The sequence below is a fragment of the Miniopterus schreibersii genome (genome assembly GCF_964146895.1).
Source record: "Miniopterus schreibersii genome assembly, chromosome: 12".
NCBI lineage: Eukaryota > Metazoa > Chordata > Mammalia > Chiroptera > Miniopteridae > Miniopterus > Miniopterus schreibersii.
Genome location: NC_138112.1, coordinates 64002627 through 64026375, shown reverse-complemented (window position 1 = coordinate 64026375; position 23749 = coordinate 64002627). Strand labels below are relative to the sequence as shown.

The following is a 23749-nucleotide window of genomic DNA, read 5'->3' as shown; positions in this document are numbered from 1 at the left end:
CTGGTTTGTCACAGTGGCTAGAGCACTGGCCCTCGGACTGAAGGGTCTTGGGTTCAATTTCGGTCAAGGGTACATACCTCAGTTGCAGGCTGGATCCCCAGCCCCAGTCAGGGTGCATGTGGGAGGCAGCCAATCAATGTGTTTCTTTCTTTCTTTCACATCAATGTTTCTATTCCCCCCCAAAAAGCAATGCAAAAAATACCTTCAGGTGAGGATTAAAAAACAAAAAGTACACATTTATGTGTAGATATCTTAATGTAGATGTTAATACAACATTTATAAATTAGAGCAGATAAACTAGGGTATTCCAGTTCAACAATTGAAGGTCTGATATGTGTTATCTTTATTCCAGGTGTCTTGGGGAATATAAACAGAAAAGAGAAGGAAGCACTTGTTACTTGTTCACAAAACAGTAGCATATGAAGTATATTTCCTTAACAAAAATTTAGAAATGAGGTTTATACGTAGTTTTTCTTAGGCATGTCTCATATGTGGTGGGAATTGATTTAAACTTTGGGTGATGGTTTAAAATCAGTTTGGATAAAATAGGATTGTGTTTTTAGATGATTTAGTGATAGTCTGGATTAATCTAGCCCTATCCTCTCGTTTTATAGACGAGGAAACTGAGGCCCAGAAAAAAGTTACTCACGCAAATGACATCAGGTTTGGCCTTTGTCTAACATACCATACCGTCTGTTTTGTTTCTTGGCAGCTAAGAGAGTAAAAGCACAGATGATTAGAGAATCTGATGAAAGCTTTGGATTCTTTCTTCAGGAAATCTCCCATGTCCATCTTCACACAGTTCAGCAAAAAAAAAAATATCATAGGGTTTATGGTCCTACTATTCCCCTTTCTTCAAAACTCATCTATGGACTTAGAAGAGATCTAAGGTCCCAGATTAAGAATCATGATAAAAAAGGAAAAATTTTAAAATTGTCACCACATTGCACAACAATGTTGACATACTGAACTGTATTAAAAATTGTTACGATGTTAAACTTTATGGGTTTTTTACCACAGCTTTTTTTAAAAGCTGGAAAAAAATTGTTACCACTAAAGAAAGGATGAATTTACTGGCCAGTGGAGGAGATGAGATTGAGATCTGTTTATAAACTCTTATACTAGGGTCAGGGAGAGGACACACGTAGATGACTCAGTCAGTAGAGTCAGAAGCCCTAAACTTAAGCCTGAATCATGAAAATAGTAGCCACAGAGCAAGTGTCACAAGGGAAAAAAAGATTTTTGCACACCCCACAGAGCAAGTGTTAAGTTCTGCTGCCGACCAAGACAAGTCAGAACTAAGCCTGGTGTAGTATAGGACCCAGATTGTTCAACATAGAGTAATTTAGTCATTTATTAGAGTGGAAGGAGATGCTCTGGGGATAATGGGACTGGAAAGGAATTTACTGCGTGCTTCAGTGTATGTTTAATCCACCTAATCGTCCGCATTTTATAGATTAGCAAAGCAGTTGTTAAATAGTTTTTCTACGGTCATTCAGTCTTGGGCCCACCTACTTGTTGCTGAGTGCTTTTCCACATTTTATTTCATTTAATGCACTGGCCTTTGAGGTAGATTCTACCCTATTAGTTGTGATGTATGTGCTAGGATCCTGGATTAGAATCTAATGGCAACTGTTAACTTCCCTGCTACAGGTTCCCAAGGAAGATAGTAGATTGGCTACCCATGTCAAACTCTACTGGCTTTTAGCACCATTCCCTGGTGGAATTTTGCATGAAGACTAGCCTGACTAGTATGGAAAGCTTTGCAGCTGATCTTATTATCTGGTTACTTGGATTTCTAGAGTATGGGAGCGGAAGGACATGCAATTTTACAAAGCAGTAAGCCCAGCCTTCCTTCCTACTGAATCAGCCATATGATAGGAGAAAAAGAAAGGACATTGCAGGTGGCCTAAAAGGACATTTTTTTTTAAAAAGCACAGTTTTCCCAAGCCATTTCTATCATTTGTCTCTTTCCCCTTTCAGTTAGAAATTTGTACAGTGGCTTAATTGAATTCTGGTCACCCATTTGGTTCCTTTTGAGATATGTAGTTAAGTCTTCTTTTATGGGTGAGCAGACTGCCCCTTAGAGATGTTAATCAGCTTGCTCAGAGGCACACGTCTGCTGAGTAACAGCATGGAGTTTTCCCTACCAGTAATTCTATCTCTCATATGACTCTCGAGACTTCGAACATTAAAAATTTGTCTTAGAAAAGTGGTAAGACTCAACCTTTATGACACTCAGCATTTAAAGTCTTTTCTGTGGTGTGTATACGTGATCCTCGTGCCTGAGTCCTCCTTTCACTCGAGGGCTGAAGTGTCTGGCTTTAAACATTTTTCTCAATCCTCACCCAAGGGTATGTTTCCTGATGGCGGGGGGGAGGAGAGAGAGAGGGAGAGAGAGAGAGAGATCATCAGGTGCCTCCCACACGCGCCCCAGCCGCAACCTTTTGGAGTATGGGACAGTGCTCCAACCAGCTGAATCACCCAGCCAGCGCCAAAGTGTCTGGCTTTATATTCCAACCTCTTCTCTTCATTGCCTGGATTCAGGTGATCTTGAGAGTTACTTAATTTCTCCGTTTCTTTTCTCATCTGTACATAAGGTTAGGATAGGTGTGAGGGCTAAATACAAAGCACCTAAGACACTGCATGGCATACAGTAAATCCCCCCAAAATGTTAGCTCATATAATTATCACGACTTGTAAATGTTTAGACATTTCTCCCTACTTTCAGGTGATAAGATTTGTGAATTTTAGGTACCATATTCCATTAATTAGAGGATGCATGCATTTATTATCATTGATAGCGCCTTAAATTCCTTGATTTGTAGTAATCTATTAGATTCTTAAGATAGAAAAAGCCGCTGTTCAAAAAAACCATTCATCTCAAAGCTGAATGTAAAATTGGTGAGTTATTTATTGTTTTGAATTATCCAGGCCTGTTTTCATATTTCCCAAGAGACTTAGGGTTAGGGTTAGACTTGAGGGCCAGGGGAGGTACACAGCCTTGCCGTTTAGCTTCAGCTTGAACAGCTTCACTTTTATGTTTAGGGGAAAAATGCTTTTAAAAACATTAATCTGGGTAGTTGTTCATTCCTTCATTAGCTCTCTGCTTTGTATCAACAGTTTTTCAAGGTATTGAGGGCACTTACTAACATGTTAGTGAGATAAAAGTTGTTAACCAGTGTTACCTCAATTTAAAAAAAAAAGTGAGTCTTGCTAATGAGGCCAAATGGGTTTGGCTTTATGTAGGTCATTGAGCATTACTGTACCTGCTACCAGCCTCTGCATCTGGAGTTTGTGATTCAGTGCCTACTGTATAAGAGCTGCTGATGGGCCCTAGCCAGTTTGCTCAGTGGTTAAAGTGTCAGTCCACGGACTGAAGGATCCTTGGTTTGATTCTGGTCAAGGGCATGTACCTCAGTTGCAGGCTTCATCCCTGGCCCTGGCTGGGGGGCGGGGAGGGGGGGACAGGCAGGCAATCGATGTGTCTCTCTCACACCAGTGTTTCTTTCCTCCCTCCCCCACTCTCTGAAAAAGCACTGGAAAAAATGTCCTGGGGTGAGGATTTAAAAAAAAAAAGCTGCTGATGGTGTGAGCCAGTGGCCGATTTCCTGGGGATGAAGAAGGTTCATTAACTTGCCTACACTAAGGAAGACGAGTGGGAGATGTGAGAGCTTTTGTATCAGTCCTGAGAGATGATGCTATTCATTCACTCTTACATCCTTAGAACATGTCAAGATCATATACAAGTTCCAAGATATATTTCAAAGCCACATATAAATTTTTTCCAGGTTATCTTTCCTTGGGGAAATCATGAGATAGGTAGTTTGCTTTTTAGAGTCCCCTGTATCATTGACTTGCCAAATACAATTTTAAAACTTCAAAGGTGGCCATATTTTGAACACCTTTACATATCACAAGCAGGTAAGACTGCTTTCCTCCGAACTAGCTTGCCCTTCATTCTTCTCTCTGCTGCCGCCCCCTCCCCCCTTAACTCTTTCACCACTTTTATATCTTCCTCCATGGTGATTGAGAAAGGGAGGGGTAATGTTAATAGGAATGGACTTCTGTAGAGCTCCAAGGAGCTACAGGCTTCCTCACAGAGCTTAATGCATTTTGTTTGGTTCCTCACAGAAATGAAAGATGTAAAAAACTCAGACTTCAAGCTTGTAGTTTCCATTTAGCTTTCTTCTGTCTCCAAAGCATTTCCAACAGAGTGTAGGAAAAACGAAACTGGGGAAACAGAGCTTTTATTTATTTTTATTTTTCTATTGACTTTTTTAGAGAGAGGAAGGGAGAAGTTAGAGAAACATTGATGTGAGAGAGAAATGTCCATTGACCTCTTGGTGCATTGTACCACGCTCAACCAATTGAGCCACACTGGCCAGAGAACTCCCTGGTCTTGTCTTTGCCTTTATGCTTCCCAGAATAAAACTGACAAGTAGAAATTTAACTTGTTCTCTGCCCTTCAAGGTAACTGCTCAATTAAAGTTTGTACCTCTTAGATGATGATCACATTTCTTAAGACAGACAATGGACTCTGGGATTAGAATCACTTCATGCAGAATATTTTAGCATCTACATCTTTAGAGTAGTCTCCACTGTAATGGTGATAGTATTACAGGATTGAATGAGGTATTGTGAACTTAATAAATGTAAATTCCTTTCTCTTAATAACTTTTGATATAGGCAGGTCCAAGTAAATGTATTTAGAAGTTTTTTTTCTTAGAACAGATTTGTCTTAAAATGATTGCAAGCATCACTACTTCAGCAAAACTGAAAACCAATTAGGTCCATATAAAAATCAAATAAGGACTTAAGCACCAATTTTTGCTTTTCAAGTAACATCTTTGTCTTCCGGGAGGGTAGGTAGAGTGTAGTGTCTTGCAGCTCTGGTTCTAGCTTTGACTTTCAGGGTTCTTACACTTTCCAATGTAGACCTCGTCCTTGGTAGCTTTAAGCAGTTCTTTGTGTATATAACTGGAGGAGTTGTCCATGATGTTTGTAAGGATTTGGGCAGCTTTACAGAATCAATCTTTACTTGCAAGATTGTTTGATAGTGTTTAAAAATAAAACAAATTGGTTTTGTGGTTTTTCTGTTTGCTTTTACCTTCAATTAACTTCCTTATCTTCTGACTTTTTTGGTTTCAGTGGTTCACCACCACCTTAAATTTACAGAGCTAGTGAGATGCATTTACACAGGCAGGGACTTGGTTGGCTTTGAAGAATTTTATGCCTGGCACCTATTCAGGAAGGTTGCTTTGGGGAAATAACGTGGCCTCTCCACATTAATAACACAATCCTTAATTGCGAAAAGAATTATGCAGCCTTTAGCTTTATTGTAGTTTCCCATCCAAAAGCAGATGCCAGAAATGATTGTTTTGGTGACTTAGGAATGTTGAAATTCAACCTCATAAATCCTAATCATTGTTTTACAATTTATCTTGACATTGGGGGGCAAACCTCTTTTAAGCCTTTTGCTACTTTAATTCCCTATCTTTTAAGTTGCTGGTGTTTTAAAATTAGCTTTAAGATGTTAAATGCAGTTATCTTTAAGGTATTGTGTACTTTAAAATTGGGAGAGGGAGGGGAGGGGCTCTTTTTTTTTTTTCATCTTCACTGGAGGACATACTTTTTAAAATTGATTTTAGAGAGGAAGGGAGAAGCACAGAGAGAGAGAGGAGAGAAAGAGAGAGAGAAACATTGATGTGAGAGTGAAATTATCAATCAGTTGCCTACTGCATGCATCCCAGCTGGGGATCAGACCTGAAAGCTGAAACCTGGGCATGTACTCGGGAATTGAGCCTGCGACCTTTCAGCACATGGAACGACACTCCAAGAGGTCTATTCTTTGGAAAGAAGATACATTACATATCTGGAGTTATGAGAAGTGTAGGTATGGCCCACTTATTTTTCTTTCCTTGGTTTTTTAGAGTGAAGACATAGTCCAGAGAGGGAAGTGTAAAGCTACAGGTATGGGCTAACTGCTGGATGGGTGTGCTCCGTGGGCGTCTTTTTAACCTTGCATGAGGCCTGTTGTGCAGATATGAAAAAATTGCCTTCAGAAAGGTGATGGCTTTTTTTCTACATTATGGGATATAATTTCCTGTCCCTAGGAAGCTAGAAATATTTTCTAGCCCTTTCCCAACTCTCTCTCCTTAGGTAAAATTTTCCATGGCAGGCTTATCTCCCAGTTGAACTAGCTGTTTACTAGTTCTAATAACTTTGGGAGAGGTGTGGGGGGGGGAGGGGAAGAGAGGGAAGAAGGGAGGGAGCGGGGAAGGGGGGGAGAGAGTGTGTGGGGGGGTGTTTGGGTATGTGTATGTGTTGGGAGGCAGTACTGCACACATCAGCTACCCAGCTAACTTACTTTCCCATTCCACTTCATAACTGGAAGACCCCAAGTGAAGTAGACTAAGGAAGGATAACGACAGAACTTAGTGGATTTCACACAGATAATGTTACCCTCCTGAAACCAGAATTTGTTCAACATACTGATTTTTTAATCAGCACTGGAGCTTAAATAAAGAATTACACTTAAGTTCCAGAACTAGTTGGTATCTGAAAATATGACCTGATTTGAAGGGTGGTCACAATTTGACAGTACAATTTATTAGGTCAGGGTTAGTCCCAGACACTCCAAGGGAGGCTCTGAGCTTATACTGCTGACAGCACTAAGCAGAGAAGAGGCCCTTCCATTGGTCCTTCTCTTTGACACCAATTGGGGGAGGAGATAGTGATTAAGGAGGGGGAGGAAATGGATGGAAAACCTTACAGATTTCAAAATGGTAGTACTTTTCCTCCCTTTTACCTTGTCCTGTCCTTTCAGTGCATCATATATGATAATTTTTAAAAAATATATTTTTTATTGATTTCAGAGAGAGGGAGAGGGAGAGAGAAACATCAATGATAAGAGAGAATCATTGGCTGCCTCTCACAAGCCCCCTACTGGAGATTGAGCCCGAAACCTGGGCATGTGCCCCCACTGGGAATTGAATCGAACCGTGACCTCCAGGTTCATGGGTCAACGCTCAGCCACTTAGCCACACTGGCCAGGCGTCATTTTAGATTTGAAATGAAAATTATTTACAATATTTCTTTTTATTCTTTATAACTTCTCTTTCCCCAAGTTCAGAAATGTCTTTGTTGTCTATATTCTTATTGGAAACTTACAAGGTTTTCTGGTTTGTTTCAAATTTTACTCAGCTGTCACATTTTTGCAAAAAAGCTCCCACAAAGTGAAATGCCAATGAGATCATTGCCAATTTAGGTCAGTATATTTTTGCATATGCAAGGTACTGGATTGGGAGCTCTAGGAGACCCACTAATTACAGTAGAAGTACTCAAGTTTTTGAGAATTTCACTTGAAGTGAAATTCAAGTCCATAAACGTTTTAAGCTAAATTAAATTATTCTGGTTGGTTATTTTCAAGTTGTATCAGTAGCTTCTTTTCTACATTCCTTATATCATCTAACTGCCAGAAGCTGGGGGGTTGGTATCCAGTCCACTTAACTGTCTGAGGTTATGACTTCCCTAGGTTTTTATACTTTTCCTTATATATAGACTGATGGTGATTTTTAATGACATAGAGTCTCTTTTATAATTTAGTAGTAGGCTCTAATTTCCTCTAAGCTCATCTAACTAGACTTCATTTTGCCCTTTAAAACACACTTAGATTATCAGGGTGGAAGTATAAAATCTTTCCACCTGTTATTGAACTCCCTGGTTACATCACTATAGCCTGACATTTGCGAGTACCACCTGGTGCTTTTTTGCTCAAGTATGCTTTTCTTTGCTCGTTCATTCTTTTTACAAAACAAAGGCTGTGATTTCTAGCATTTCTAATTCCGTTTTTAAACTGCTTTTTCCATTCCAATATTTTAAATGCCGGGTGTGTTAATCTTTTGAGGGTTCCCCTTATCTACCCATCATTTTAATTAAAAAAAAGTTTTCATTGGTTTTGGGGGTGGGGAGAGGAAAGGAGAGAAACATCCATCAGCTGCCTCCTGCACTCCCCCTACTGGGGATTGAGCCCAAAACCTGGGTATGTGCCCTGACCAGGAATCTAGACAGTGACCTCTCCTTGCATGGGACAATGCTCGACCAACTGAGCCACAGCAGCCAGGGCTCTACCCATCTTTTTTTTTCTTCTTCTTCTTTTTTTTTTTTTTTAATATATCTTTATTGATTTCAGAGAGAGGAAGGGAGAGGGAGAGAGAGATAGAAACATCAGTGATGAGAGAGTCACTCATTGGCTGCCTCCTGCACCCCCCCCCCACTGCGGATGGAGCCCGGAACCTGGGCATGTGCCCCAATCAGGAGTCAAACTGCGATCTCTTGGGTCCTAGGTCGATGCTCAAGCGCTGAGCCATGCCTAGGCGGGCTCTACCCATCATTTTTAATGATTTGGATTCTTAATGTTAAGACAGACTGATTGCCCTATCATCACATAATCAGGCTTTGAATTGTTGCCCTTAGAAAAGAATTAGAGAATATTCAAAGCAAAGAAAGTTGAGACAGACAACCAAAGAAAGAAAAGGAACCCATGAATATAAATTCATAATGAGAGGACAAGTTGTAAAAAGGGACTATGGGGAAGTTAAGGCCTTCTTTTGCAGTGGACCTTGGTTATAACCCTTCCTGCCAACTCTTTATTTCTAATGCATCCTTTGTGGAAAAAGTCTGGAATGTGTTTCTGATTTAGAAATTAAAAACAACTTATGGGCATTTTTGGTTTCTTTTAATTCTGCTTTTTAATTTTAACAGTTGCATTTTGTATTCCCATAATTGTTTTTTATCATCAATTAACTTTGTAACCCATTTCTAGAATTGAGTGACTTGTGATTAATTTTTGTGCTCCTGTCCCTCCCAAGCATGTTGAATTTAATTATACTGAGTTAACTTTTGTGACCCGCTTAAAAAGAAGCATTCTCCTTCATGTAATAACATTTCCATCTTGTACATTTTTAAAGCAGTGTTGCTTTATATATCGTAAAGTGGATTTTAAAACATTACTCTGAATCAGTGCTTCCCAACTTTTGGCTTGGTAAAAATTACTGTAAGGAGTGCACATTCTTTCATGCACTGAGTAGTACCAGGCTACTCAGTGAAGTCTTCCACATTTAAGTACTCTCTTATTATAGATGTGATTCTGATTGAAACAGAGATGTAATTACAAGCCATGTATTTTTACTGAATAATAAAAGCATAACAATAACCAGTGGGATTCTTTAAAATTTGCTGATTCCTTTTTAAAGGAATCCTTGAATTTAAAAAATCTAATTTGGTTTACTGACCTCACAAATTTACTCACTGGTCCAGGTAGCTTTCTATAGGAGGAGGCATGGGATGAGGTCCAGTGTACATGGGAGAAACTAGGGCAGACCTAACAAGTAGCATACCCAGTCCCACGTGTGTTCGCAGCCTCTGCCTGTCTGGCAGGAAGGGCTTGGTGAGCTGTATTGTGTGCCAGTTGCAGTCTCCTTTCACTCGCAGCTTGTTTTTGCTTCATCCTTTACTAGGGTAGAAGAGAGCTACTGCCCCTTATGTCTCTACAGCAGTAGATCAGATGAGCCAGGGTCTCTGACTAATAGAAAAGTAGTTAACTGCTGTTGCAGTTTTAAGTTTTGGATGGTTATATCAGAGTTTCTACGTTCCTCAGTCAAACACAGGATAGGTGTCAGTCAGCCACTGCTACACAGACGAGAACATTGAGGCCTATACCATGACATGCTGCCTTTCAGTATTTTTTAAGGAACTACACGTTAGAAGTGCAATCATGGGTTGAACATAACTACTTCTTTCAAAGTTCCCTGTGTTAACTGAGCTTGACGGAAGTGAAATCTTTGAAGTAAGGCAACCCTAATGATAAAAATGGAAAGGCGGCCTGTGAAATTTGGGAACCTTCAGAGATACAGTTTTAGAGTCATCACCTAAATATTGAAATACCACCATTTGTTGTTTGGAGGGATGAGCTAAATTGAGAATGGGAGCAGCACATCTGCCTTGACTGCTAAGCATATCCATCTCTGCTGCTCACCCACAATAGAATTTTTATGTGTGCATTCATCAGTCCTGGTTTTGGCAAGGTTACAGGACGGAGAATGAGGAGGCTTCATCTGCTTTCTCTGTCCTTCCTCACTTGTTTGAGTGTTTGTCCCTAGCAGGCCCCAGTTCTTTTCCATTATTAGAAAGGTCAAACAGCTGAAAAGACATTATTTTCTAGTACTCTGTCAAGAGGCAAAATATTATATTCTATTTTCACTTTTACCTTTTCAATTTTCTGGCAAATTAAGATTCAGAGTTAGTAAAGAAATTCTGCCTTGTGCCATCTAATGAATGTCACTGAAGCAGCAATTTTTAAAGTCTGTCACTCTGATGAGAAGGCACACTTGGCTGTCAACACCATCAAGAAAGCAAGGTTAGTCAGGTGCAGGTAGTAAGTAGTATGTGAGCAGTAAGTTTCTGATGTCCAGTTCTTGAACCAGCTTGCCTCTGGCCTGCGTCTGATGGTCTGAGCTGGTGGTCCTCCTTATGTGACTATTCTGAGGTTAGTTTGGACCCAAGCACTGTGCTCATTGCTGTCTTTGGTACCTGGTACTTTGGTACCTAAGTTCAGAGCAAGGCTAACAACCCAGTTCTTTCCAAAAACATTTTCAGACCACATAAGGTGAGTTTTTTGGTTTTTTTTCTTCCAGGTAGTTTCAGGCTTTGGGGGTCCTCAGAAACTGATTTGCAGGGAGAGGAGTTTGGAAGATGTGAAACAAGTTTGTGTTTCTTCTGCTCTGTTAGCCACTGCTATCTTCATGGATCTGACACTGTTTATCTGACAGTGCACTTAGTACTGCTTCGCCAGGGAAAAATCACACACAACAAGCCTGGCGCATCAGCACTTTCATTGTGTGCTGGGCTGAGCCTCCCTTCACATGGTCGCATCCCCCTTTTAATCCAATGCTCCCTTCCCCTTCCCCAGTACTGCCTGTTTCTGTGGCACTTATTGCTGGTTTCCCTGAGCTCCTGTTTCCACTTTGTGTTTTTTGTGGGGCCCAGGAAGCTAAAGCTGTGTGTATTTGTGGATCAGACAAGTGCAGCAAGTTAATATCATTGGCTTCTGAAGGGGAGAGTGAGGTGATGGCTGCGTTTAAGTTGGATTTCCTTCCAGAAATGATGGTGGATCATTGCTCTTTGAATTCCAGTCCCGTGTAAGTATTTTTGATGTCTAATTTTTTATCATAAGCAGAGGAGCTGGGTTGTTTTCTTTGTTATTTAATGTAACTGGTTCCTTTCCTTAAAAGAGAAAAAATTGGGTGAGGAAGCCAAAATCCATGCTGTTGTTACTTTCTATTAGAGTCTGCTTCTATCTCATGACTGCTGATTTCCTCAAGGCTGTAAGTTCTGTACGTAAGAGGTACATTTGATATATGACCAGCAAGTGTGCTGGCTCCTGTCCCTCCAAGCTGTAGTGTTTTCCATATGGTAGGTTCTGAGGTATTTTTTTTAACTGTACTTTTATTGCTTTAGGTTGGGTATGTAATTTCAAATAATCTTTTGGGAAGTTATTTTTAATGATCAAATTCCTAGACTCATTACAGAGGAGACTGGTAGACTCATCACAGAGTATGTATTTAGTAGTATATGCAGGATGCTATATTGACATATAAACTGTAATTCTGGATTTTGATTTCAGTTACTAATTGAAAGTGCAACATAATACATGATTTGGGATATATCAGCTGCACCCCCCCACCCCCCCATTGGCTCAGTCTTGATTGGCAGCTTGCCCAAGTACATTTTGAACACGGTAATGAGAAGCCTCATCAGTACTGCTCAGAAAGTGACACAGCCGTTGTACACAACTAAAGCACTAACCTGGCCCCAAGTTGTAGCTACAGGGAACCTGAATTCTGGGCTTTGTAGAGAACACATTTCTTTCTTTCTTTCTTTCTTTCTTTCTTTCTTTCTTTCTTTCTTTCTTTCTTTCTTTCTTTCTTTCTTTCTTCTTTCTTTCTCTCTCTCTCTCTCTCTCTCTCTCTCTCTCTCTCTCTCTCTCTCTTTCTCTCTTTCTTTCTTTCTTTCTTTCTTTCTTTCTTTCTTTCTTCTTTCTCCCTCCCCTCCCCTCCCCTCCCCTCCCCTCCCCTCCCCTCCCCTCCCCTCCCCTCCCCTCCCCTCCCCTCCCCTCCCCTCCCCTCCCCTCCCCTCCCCTCCCCTCCCCTCCCCTCCCCTCCCCTCCCCTCCCCTTCTTTTCTTTTCTTTTCTTTTCTTTTTTTAATATATCTTTATTGATTTCAGAGAGAGGAAAGGAGAGGGAGAGAGCTAGAAACATCAATGATGAGAGAGTCATTGATCGGCTGCCTCGTGCATGCCCCCAACTGGGGATTGAGCCCGCAACCCAGGCATGTGCCCTGACCGGGAATCAAACCCTGATCGCCTGGATCCTAGGTCGACGGCTCAACTGCTGAGCCATGCCTGGCCAGGCGAGAACACATTTCTAATTCCTGGTTTCAGTTACTTTAACCAGGCTTCAGAGCATCTTGGAATCTCAAGTAAATGAGTCTAGGTTATTCAAAGCCAAGAATATTAGATGGTAGAATATTCCCTAGATAACACATGATAGTTGCAACTGTTTGATTTTAGGCCTCCACATGCAAATAAGGCCACCCTGGGATTGGATGTAACAGATACGGATAATAGCAGATTCCAAACAGCTCTTCATGGAATAGTTTGGGGGTCCTCAAAGTTAGTTGGCTTGCTTGTTTGAAATAAATCCTGTGCCTTCCCTGTAGTCTCAAATAATAGTAGTTTAGGTCTATTTATAAGAGTTCTTTACTGCTAAAATTCTATTGTATTTACTATATAATAAAAATATTCCTATGTACCAGATATATGAGCCTTAGAAATAGGATTTTGTGGCTCAAATTATCTTTCATTGTAACACTTTCTCTCTCTGCTTTGCCACTGCCTAGTGTTCAACCCTTAGATACAGCATTTTTCCTCAATCAGTTTTCTCACCTTTTTTAAAAAATATATATTTCTATTGATTTCAGAGAGAGGGAGAGAGAGAAACATCAGTGAGAGCCATTGATCAGCTGCCTCCTGCACGCCCCCTGCTGGGGATCGAGTGGAAATCTGGGCATGTGCCCTGACCAGGAATCGAATCAATTTGGATCATTGGTCTCTCCTAGATCATGGGTGGATGATCTAGGCAGGCAGTTTTGTCATCTTTTAAGAGGTTGGACTGATTCAGCATCTCATGAAGTCTGGACCATGGAACACTGCATAAAAGTTACCTGGAACATAAAATTGCAGATTCCTGGACCCCTGCCCAGATATTCTTATGCTGGAGTAGGGCCTAAGAATCTGTGTTTTAACAATGTCCCATGTAGTTTTCACATACGCTAGAGTTTGAGAACTAATGGACTGAAGATAGGCCATTCTGAATTGAGGTAATCAGGGAGTACACTGTTATATCATTCTTTTCCAAGTGCATTCGCATCTGTTTTAGTCCTCTGTCTTCATAAAAGCTTTTTGAGGTTAATTTGGAATAGGTTATTGCCCCTATTTTACAGATGAGAAACCCAGTTGAGGGGGGCTAAAACTGACTTGCCTGAGGAGAGTTGGTGTTAACCTTGGGCCTAAAATGCAAGTTTAATGATATACTCTATTTTTGCCCCTAGACCAGGCCTCAGCTGTCACTGAACAGAGTTACCCATCAGTTCTTCTCATTATCGCAAGTCCTCGGGCCCGAGTAGGCACCATATACCAAAACACACACCTCAGAGTTGGGAAGAAGAAAGTTCTTGAGAATGGAGTGTGCTTGCCGCCTGTGGTTCTTGGGTTCTAAGTCCTTTACACACAAGCTACTTTAGTAGGAGGCTTGACATCAGTGATTTTCTCTCTGAAGTAATATTGCCTTGGAATGTGATCTAGCAGGGTATCTCATTTCCAATTTTTTTTTTCTTTTTTAAAATATGGAACGCTTCACGAATTTGCATGTCATCTTGCACAGGGGCCATGCTAATCTTCTGTCGTTCCAATTTTAGTACTGTATATGTGCTGCCGAAGTGAGCACTCAGCATTTCTTTACAACAGAGAATTGGTAGAGGAGCTGTGGAAAGGCCCGGGGACCTGAGCCCTAGTGCCTATTCTCACTTGTAACAATGTCCTTGATTTCGCTTTGACCACTCTTCAGCTTCCACTGGTTCCTCTTATTTTGCTTGCCCTGTAAGACATGGATGTTCTCCAGGGGTTGATCTTAGCTCTCTTTTCTTAGCTCTCCCATTGCTTAGGGGGGTATTGACGTGCTTTTCTGATTCTCACATCTTTATATGTATCCCGTCAGTGTCCCTGAGCTCTGTGACTTTGTTTGAGAAACTGTTCATTGAGTATCTCCATCTGAAGGCTTCCCCAAGCACAAACAATCCCTCATTGTCTGCACTAGAATCCAGGAGCGATCAGTAACTTCTCCCCTTCCTCATCTCCTTGATGGAGTGATCTCCAAGTTCCAGTGGGTTCTCCCCCCACATATTTCTCTCTCAGCCTTGCCTACGACTGCTTCCTAATCTTAGGAGCTAGTTTTTTTCAAGAGGCTCCTGATCTCCATATTTCCTCACTTTATCTCATCCTCTAGATTAATGCCAGATGTCTTTTTAAAGACAAATGTGATCCTTGTTTAAACATCTTGGAATAAATCCCAGTTCTTTCGGTATAACATGGAAAGCCCCTCACTGGTTCTCTCCAACCTCTCTCTCTATTCTCTTTCATTTTCTAATGTACATATTTTCTCTTTTTTCATAATATTTTAAATTATTTTATACTCTCCCCTAACTTTTCTCTTTCTAACGTTATCTCAGCCTTTTCTCCCTTCTGAGACTTGCATACTTCATGCTATAGCACTTTTCCCAGCTGCTTAGTTCATTCCCCTTAAATTCCTGCATACAACTACTCCCCTCCTCCAAATAAAATAAAACTATTAGCCACTTTTTTTCACAGAACTTTGATTAATTTGTTAAAGCATTTGTTGAGTATTATAGTTGCATCCTTCCACTTGTTCAGTGCCACTGCCTCCAGGGCAGAATTGCCCTGTCACTTCAATAGGCCCTTATAGTGTGTAGTATCTGGCACATTGTAGGAGCATGGAAAATACGGTTGAATGAACAATAAGTCCTGTGAGTTTTTTTAATAATTAGAGATGATTACAGAGATAGGCACTCCAGATATTATCTCCATACCTCAGGGAAGGACATTGAAAACCTTTATAGGCGGATTGTTAGCTGTTCTGTTGTTGAGTAGTGACTTAAAAACCTTTATGGATAGCTCTTTCTGATACTTAATACCCCAACTAACACAGGAAGAGCTCCCTTTATCCAAATGAAAATTACTTCCTTCCAGCATAGACACATTCTGTCTTGTTCTCACTAGAGAACCAGCTGGTAAGTAACTCAGGCCAGTGTTGCTGGGTCCTTTTTATTGTGATGTTCTTCTGTGCCAGTTTTTCCACAGCACAGTATGTGAGCCAGAGAGACCTGGTGGGGTGGGTGGTGGCTGGAGATCAGGATGCAACAAGTATTTATGCCTGCTGGGAGGTGGAGAGATTGGTAAGTGTCTGAAATTTTTCTGTTTATAAATGAACAAAGGAGGTCAACAAGTAATGAGAAAGAAGGAGAGAGTAAAAAAATGAGTAATGAAAAGGTTTTGAAAATGGTTTTTAAACAGGTGTGAAGGTAGTATTTAAGGGTTTTCTTATAAGGACACAGGTGAACTCGGCTGTAATGTAATCAGGAACTCTGCAGCTGGAACACCTGGAAACTGCTTTTCTGCTTCATTCCTGCTTTACGTGTGCTGCTGCTGCTGCTACTACTCTTCATCTACCCTATAACTTTGGTTCCAGCATGGCTTTCTTAGCCTTGCCCCTGCCCTTCCACCCTATCTTCTGATTCCTCACTCTCTCTCTCTTTGTTTCATTGAGATATAATTCACATAACATAAAATTTACCCTCTTAAACTGCACAGTCTGTGAATTTTACTATATCCATAAAGCTGTGCAATTATCAACTAATTGCAGAAAAATTTTATCACCCTAAAAAGAAACCCTGTACCCATTAGCAATCATTTCCTCCTCTCACTCCCCCCACCTCCGATCCCCATTCCCAGGGAACCACTTTTCTCTTTTCTGTCTCTATAGATTTGCCTATTCTGGATGTGTTGTTATAAATGGAATCACACAATATGTCGCCTTTTGTAATTGACTTCTTTCACTTAGCTTGCTTTGAACTTCATCTGTATTGTAGTGTAACCCGTTATCTCTTGCTGCTGCCCTTTTATCTTGTCAATTTACACTCTCTAGTTGCACCTTTTCCACTTCTGACTTCACCACTAACTGCCTGTTTCTGTTAACCAGTTCCAGGTTCTTTAGAGCATTGCTGTGCAGTAGAGCTTTCTGTGATAAAAATGTTATATATCTCTGCTGTCCTGTGCAGTAGCCACTAGTCACATGTGGCTAGTGGCTATTGTCTTGCTCAGTGCATCTGTAGAGGAACTCGATTAGTTAGGCCTATCTTCCTGTTTTAAGCATAGGTAATGGTCTTAGGTTTCTTGCCAGCCAGTGGATCAGCTTGTTGGGTTAAGTGTTACCCCGTGGTCTAGTCAGCTGGTGCTGGGGAATGAGAAAGAAGTGGGTTTGGGCTGGGAAGTTTCAAGACAGGGAAAGATAGGAGAAAGAGAAGAGAGTTTAGGAATTTTGAATAGATACGTGCTTTGAAAATAAAGCTCCTTCTTTTCCCTTCCCTGTTTCTCTTCCAAGTTGGTTCTCTGCTCTGTTTTCCTATAGCATGTTCCATGAAGAATCAGGTAGACAAGGCAGCCTCTGGCCCTAATTTCTCAGTTTCTCATTTTTAATGATTTACCAGTTGCCGCCATTTATTGCTTCTGCTGTCTGAAGCAGAGCATAGAGGTGGGTTGGTGTCATGCCTCTCCCCTAAAACACCTGCTGCCTTATCTCCCTTCTTCCCTCACTGCTGCAGACCCTGCTTTTCCTCTCTTCCATCCTACTCCCAGTTCAGTACCTCCACAGAAGATAAGAATTCTACAGACTTGCCTTTTAGAAATGACAGGTACACTGTAGCCACTTCTCCATGGCGCTGCTGAATTCATTGGCTCTTGAACAGGTATAATAAATAACACATAATTAATGATCACTGACCCTAAGGAGCCCTCCACCATTGGGAGGTAAGGCACAAATTTGAGAGTGGATTTAGTGATATGTAGAGTAAATGCCATACCTGAATGATGTGGGATCCTTGTATCACACTGGGCATATTGTCCCAGGTGACTTTTTATGCAGTGGAAACTTTTCATAAGGACGACATCCATACTGGAAGTATGTGTGGAGGGTTGAGGATGGAAAAGCAGTGTTACTCATCTCTTCAGACACAGTTAACAGTTGATGAAAAAGTTTGTGACTGCTTATTACATAAACATGTGGTTGCATCTCCCTTTTTTAGATTATCTCTAGCTGATGTTACTTTTATTTCTAACTCTGTCTTCATGTGCTCCAAATAAATGTTTTTCTTATTCATCTAACACAGTGCCTGGCCTGTGTAAGTAAGTGCCCAGTATTTATTGGAGGAAGGAACAAGAACAAACCAGTGGATAACTCCAGTTGTGCATGGTATCCACAGCATCATGAGCCTGGCTTGAAAATTTACTCTGCTCTAGAAGTGCTTCTCAAACAGTGAAGGACCATGTCCTGCCCCCCAACTTGTAAAATACAGTAAAAACAATTGAGTAGAAAAAATAGGGTGTAAATCGCATTTTGTGTGTCTTTATTATTATTACTATTATTATTGGATTGAACATTACAAAATTACTTGGTCCAATTGCTGTAAAAGTTTCTGAGTTAAGTTTGAAGATTGCCCCGATCCCTGGGCATTTTGAGTGCACTGTTCTTGGGGATTCTTCTAATGAATTGGTATTGAGGTGGGGGTGTTTGTGGAGTAGGTGGAATGAAGACATGGAGAACTATTCGGAGAGTAAAGAGAGAAGAGAGCATTTGTCTGGAACGTTGTCTCCACTGAACTTTTGGATAAACCACAGTCCACATGTGTTGACTGTGTTTATGCTTTTGCACTAAACAGTAATGTAGAAAGTTTAGAAACGGCACACAAGTATTATAGATGGAAGGGACAAGCCGAAAGCAGTTGCCTACAATGTAATGCAAGGTAATAAAGACCTTTTTTCTGAACTAGCTGTCAGCTTCCATCCTCAAAACATTCTGAGCACCATTGGGGGTCTATATTAACCCTCCCTAGAATAGAAATATGATTAAAGATTAGCAACATTTTAATAAAATATTAGAATTGGTAATTAAAGTTGTTGGGAGCAGGTTGTAGGGAATGATACTCATTGTTTCACTAGTCATAGTGCTTTTATTTTTAATTTAAATTTATTGGGGTGACACCAGTCAGCAAGATTATGTAGGTTTCAAGTGTAGAGTTCTATCTATAATACATGATCTGTATATTGCATTGTGTGCCCACCATCCAAAGTGAAATCATCTCCTGTCACCATATATTTGGCTCCCTTTACCCTCTAATACAGGTAGATTGATCCTGTGACAATCAAGTAATCATAGGAGATAATAATAGTTGCTCTTTAATTTGTGAACCCTCTTTATGCAGAGCATTCATTTTTATCAGGGTTAGTTGCTTAAATAGGGGAATTGTTGAGAACAAGAAATTTCTCCCATCCCACATTGAGTATGTACTTACTTTGAACCAGGCACTATACCAAGTGCAGATACAGGAATGAATAGGAAATAAAACAGTTTCTGCATTCAAGGAGCCCTAGACTAAGCTAGAGTATGGGGAACCTCTACGGACAAAGCAACAAGAGCTGGTCTATATGCCATTTATCTGAACAGCTTTCAATAATAAGTTAATGCTAGATTTAGTAAAGGTGATGTGAGAATTGCCCCTGTGGGTGTTGTTACAAGAGATTTAGGAATTAAAAGATAGCGGTTGAGCTGCTTTCATAGATCCATCATTCTCAGTGGTCTTCAAATACTATTCAAAAGATAGCAGTGGTGTAAAAACTTGTGTTTCCTTTAATGAAAACTATTATTTTATTTAGGGTTAGATATTAAAGCATGGCAAATTTGAATATGATGATGTGATTCTGGATTAAGCAGCAAACACTAGCGGAAAAGTTAATTATGATGGCTCTTTGGAATTTAAGTTGTTACTGATATAGATAAGATCTTGAAACGGTGGTACAGAAAGTCTTTGATTTGTTTTGATGGTGGAAATATTCGTAGTGCAAGAATCCCCCGAGGTTCTTGGCAGTTGCAGGGGTAGCAATGAAGGTATTAAAATATGAACATTACAAGTTTGGTGTGATAGGATTGAGGAATTTGTTGTCTTTGTAGTGGTTGTAGTTGGTAAGGGAATAACTGGTAAAGTCTTGGAAAAATAGCATTAAATTGGGTAACATAGAAACAATAAAAGCCTAGAATGGTGACATCATTGTTTATGTTTATATAACAATCACTTGTTAGAGTTTAAGAGGCAGTTGTGTTTTGGTCTGGGGGCCTACCTCAAGAGCACCAGGATTAGCACAATAGACAGCCACATTCAAAGACCAACATCTAGTCAGTCCTTAGCTTGGGCCTTGGAAATCAAGTGCCTCTGTTCTAATGTCTACTGAAAGGAAACTTTTTACCTATCATTGTATTATTGAGAGTCCTGAATCTTGTTCATAATTAATAGTCCTTTGTGTTTTTGTGAACATTTTAAAAAGCTTTGTTAACTACTCTTAAAATTATTAAAATTTGCTTTAGGAAATTTACCTCTTAAGTTCTGAGAATTCTCATACTAGACAAGGAATAAGTGACACTCAATTTCTTAGTTAAAACCTAGGGTATCCTAATCAGAATGGCGACTTTAGTTTGGGATCTAATTCTAATGGAAGGGGGCGGCCATGGTGAGGGAGGACCAGGGAACTCTGGTAAATTGAATGGAAGTCATAAAAGGCAGATTTTCCCCCCTGCTTTTTCAGGAGATAGTTGAGATCTTTAAAGCAAAGAAAACTCCCTCTGGAAAGCAACATGAGTATATAATAGTAGTTTTTTATCTAATGCAGCTCAAAGAAAATGAACGGCACCCTGGACCATCCAGACCAACCGGATCTTGATGCTATCAAGATGTTTGTGGGCCAGGTTCCGAGGACCTGGTCTGAGAAGGACTTGAGGGAACTCTTTGAACAGTATGGTGCTGTCTATGAAATCAACGTCCTAAGGGATAGGAGCCAAAACCCTCCTCAGAGCAAAGGTGAGGGTTTGGGTTTTATATGTAAATTTTGTCCTGTGCATGCTGTCTCTCATTGCCAGAATGTTCCTATGGTCATATGGGGGAGGGTGGGGAATCTGTTCTTTTTTAGTAGCTATATATTCCAGCCCAAACACATTTAATGGCTTAAGAATAAAAAGTTAAGATGACTTCGTGAGGATGATTTGTAAATTGGATCTTGTCCGTTAAGTAAACCAGCCACATAAAATTTTCTTCACTGTTTTGGCTAGGGTAAGCTAATTCTAATGGGAGGGGATGGCCATGGAAAGAAGAAGACTGTCCATGTACCCATGGGTTTCTGTTAGTGTATATAAAGGCCTTGCAGGATGGCTTAGCAACTAGGAGGGCCTTGTTTGTAGGTACCTGTTTGCTATAGCCTATAAAATAAACAGAAGAAAGGCTGAGCTGCTTCCAGATATACCCAGCAGAGTAGAAATTTAACAGGACTTACGGTAGCTAAGGTGTTAGCTTTGCCCCTCCACACACACAGATTCAGAGTGATTTTCTGTGAAAGCTGTTGTTCTACAGTACAAATGTGAACAAGCATGATTGTCACGTTTGAAACCAGTTTTATAGCAGGATCTAGAAGAAAGGAATTAATTTCCCTTTTTGCCATAGTTAGCTCAGTTGGTTAGAGCGTCGTCCTGATAGGCCAAAGTTGCAGGTTTGAACCTCGTTCAGGGCACGTACGAGAATCATCTGATGCCTGGCGTGTGTGGCTCAGTGATTGAACATCGATCCATGAACCAAAAGGTTACCAGTTGGATTCCCGGTCAGAGCACATGCCCAGGTTGGGAGCTCAGTTTCCAGTGGGGAGCGTGCAGGAGGCAAGCCGCTCAGTGATGTTTCTTTTTCATTGGTGTTTTTCTCTATCCTCTCTCTTTAAAAGTCAATAAAAAAATTTTAAAAAAAAGAATCAGCCAATGAATGCTTAAATAAGTGGAACAACAAATCGATGTTTCTCTCTCCCCCTTCTCTCTTCTCTCTCTAAAATCAATTGAAAGTATTGTAATTTCGAAATGACTGGCAATATAACGTGCAGTAATTTAAAATCTTATTTGCAGAATGATTTTTAAAGAAACGTGTATCGTATCTCTTGCACTATGAACCCAAGATTTACAAAATACACCTCCTCCCTCCTATCCCCAGCAAAGACACAAAGCACAAAATTTACAGATCTCAGTCAGCAGCATGTACTGTTAGAAGCTTAATTATATTTGATGAGAACCAAGAGTCCAAAAAAAGATACCAAGAGGTTCTTGCTCTTAAGTCATTTTATAATTTAATAAATGATAATTATGTTTGAGGCATATGGTAAGAATTGTCTACAGTGTAAGGAGTAATATATTCTGAAAAGAATGTGTTTCTGGTAGACAATGAGCCGCGGTGTTTAAGGTGCCTGTCTGTCTTGTTTGTAGCCGAGTCCTCTTGCCCAGGACACTACCTGGTCCTCCAAATAGGGTGGGTTCAATGGCTTGGTCATCTTTCCCAAAGAAAAGAAAGCTAAGAGCAGCTAAAGAAGAATTTTAATAGAACTAAAAGACTATAACAATAAAGAAAATTCGTAGGAAAAGTGTGTTTTTCCCCCCTCTGCTAGGTTCATCCCCTCCCCCGCCCTCTCGCTAATTTTAATAAACCCTGCCCTTTTAAAGTTCTAATACAGGGCAGGGCAAAAGTAGGTTTACAGTTGCTCGTATGGAAAATAATGCAATAATTAGTAAATAATAAGACAAGAATAAACTGTGTTTCACATACAACTGTAAACCTACTTTTAACCCAACCCTTTATGTCCAGGGAGGACTGAGTACTCCAGGAATTCTCTGCTTTCAGAGGACTGGTTTGATTTTGTGAAATCTTGTTTATTGCAGGGTGCTGTTTTGTTACATTTTACACCCGCAAAGCTGCATTAGAAGCACAGAATGCTCTTCACAACATGAAGGTCCTCCCAGGGGTAAGAAAGCTCCTACTAGTGAGTGGGAAGTGTGGTGGTTTTGACTTAGTGATCAGGTACACAATGAAAACCATTTGGTGGGAAGAGTAACTGCCACAGGAATGGATGTGAAGGGAACTTCCAAAGGTGATAGGCTGAAAGTAGTTCTTTCTCAGCCAAGAGGATTTTGACTTCTTGACTCAGCATTCTATCTGTTCTGATATTTTGCGGGGCAAAGGTCATGAGGCAGATGTGAGTTCAAGAGAACTCTTACAGGCTCTAGTTTTGGTGTTCCTTGAGTCCTAACTCTTATTTCTGAAAGCCTTCAGTGTGTACAATGGTAATATTCATGTGTTTTCCTTTTCAGATGCATCATCCTATACAGATGAAACCTGCTGACAGTGAGAAGAACAATGGTAAGCAAGCATGTAGGCCCTCCCCTTATCAGGTTTCTTCCTAGTTTGCTGTTCTCGTGGCATCTGAGTTGCATTGTGCTCTAATTTCTTTTTGAGGTAGAATGGACATACAGCATTACATTAATTTCAGGGTACAACATAATGTTTTGATAAGTATTGTGAAATGATCACCACAGTAAGGCCAGTTAACCATTCTGTAACAATGTTATTGTGGAAATACCATACATGGTTACAGAAAACTTTTCTTGTGATGAGATTTTTAAAAGATCTACTCTCTTAGCAACTTTCAAATATGCAATACAGTATTACTAACTATAGTCTCCATGCTGTGCCTTATATCCCCATGACTTACTTATTTTATAATTGTAAGTTTGTGCTTTTTGAGCCCCTTCACTTCCTTTGTCCATCTTCCACTCACCGTCTCTGACAACCATCAATTTGTTACAGAATGGTTATGACCTTTCACAAGGTCATAAAGCTACTTCATTTCATCTAAGTGCTTCCAATTTTAAGATACCATTGTTTATAAGAGGAAGGGCTAACTATGGGGGGAAAGGTATATCTTAGAATCTGTGAAATAGGGCATAAAGGCACCAGAGCCAGGGTTCAAGCCCATGTGCTCTTGACTCCTGTGCTCTACTACCTCTTGCAGTAATAATGTTCAAGCCTTTTGTGTTTTACTCTCTTAGCAGTGGAAGACAGGAAGCTGTTTATTGGTATGATTTCCAAGAAGTGCACTGAAAATGACATCCGAGTCATGTTCTCTTCATTTGGACAGATTGAAGAATGCCGGATATTGCGGGGACCTGATGGACTGAGCCGAGGTGGGTACATTTTTAAGCTTTAAAGATACTCATCTTGCCCTGGCCGGGTAGCTCACTTGGTTAGAGTGTTGCCCCGATACTCCAAGGTTACAGGTTAGATTTTTAGTCAGGGCACAAACAAGATTCAACCAATGAGTGCATAAATAAGTGGAACAAAAAATTGATGTTTCTCTCTATGTATATCTCCCTTCCTATCTCTTTAAAAATCAATAAATAAAAATAAATAAAAAAGATGCTAAT

At 40.3% G+C, this 23749-nt stretch overlaps 1 protein-coding gene across 11 annotated transcripts in view; it reads left to right on the top strand.

The window, feature by feature from the left end:
* Nucleotides 1-23749, top strand: part of CELF1 (CUGBP Elav-like family member 1) — a 69716-nt gene that overhangs the window by 30612 nt on the left and 15355 nt on the right. For 5 of the 11 annotated variants that reach the window (XM_081155471.1, XM_081155475.1, XM_081155472.1 and 2 more), the window contains exons 2-7: nt 5934-5973; nt 11050-11201; nt 20134-20321; nt 22208-22290; nt 22637-22685; nt 23375-23509. In XM_081155471.1, the coding sequence (XP_081011597.1) occupies nt 11131-11201; nt 20134-20321; nt 22208-22290; nt 22637-22685; nt 23375-23509 (526 nt within the window). In that variant the 5' untranslated portion in view covers nt 5934-5973; nt 11050-11130. The remainder of the gene's footprint in view (nt 1-5933; nt 5974-11049; nt 11202-20133; nt 20322-22207; nt 22291-22636; nt 22686-23374; nt 23510-23749) is intronic. The other 6 variants (XM_081155477.1, XM_081155481.1, XM_081155479.1 and 3 more) reach the window with 3 other exon arrangements.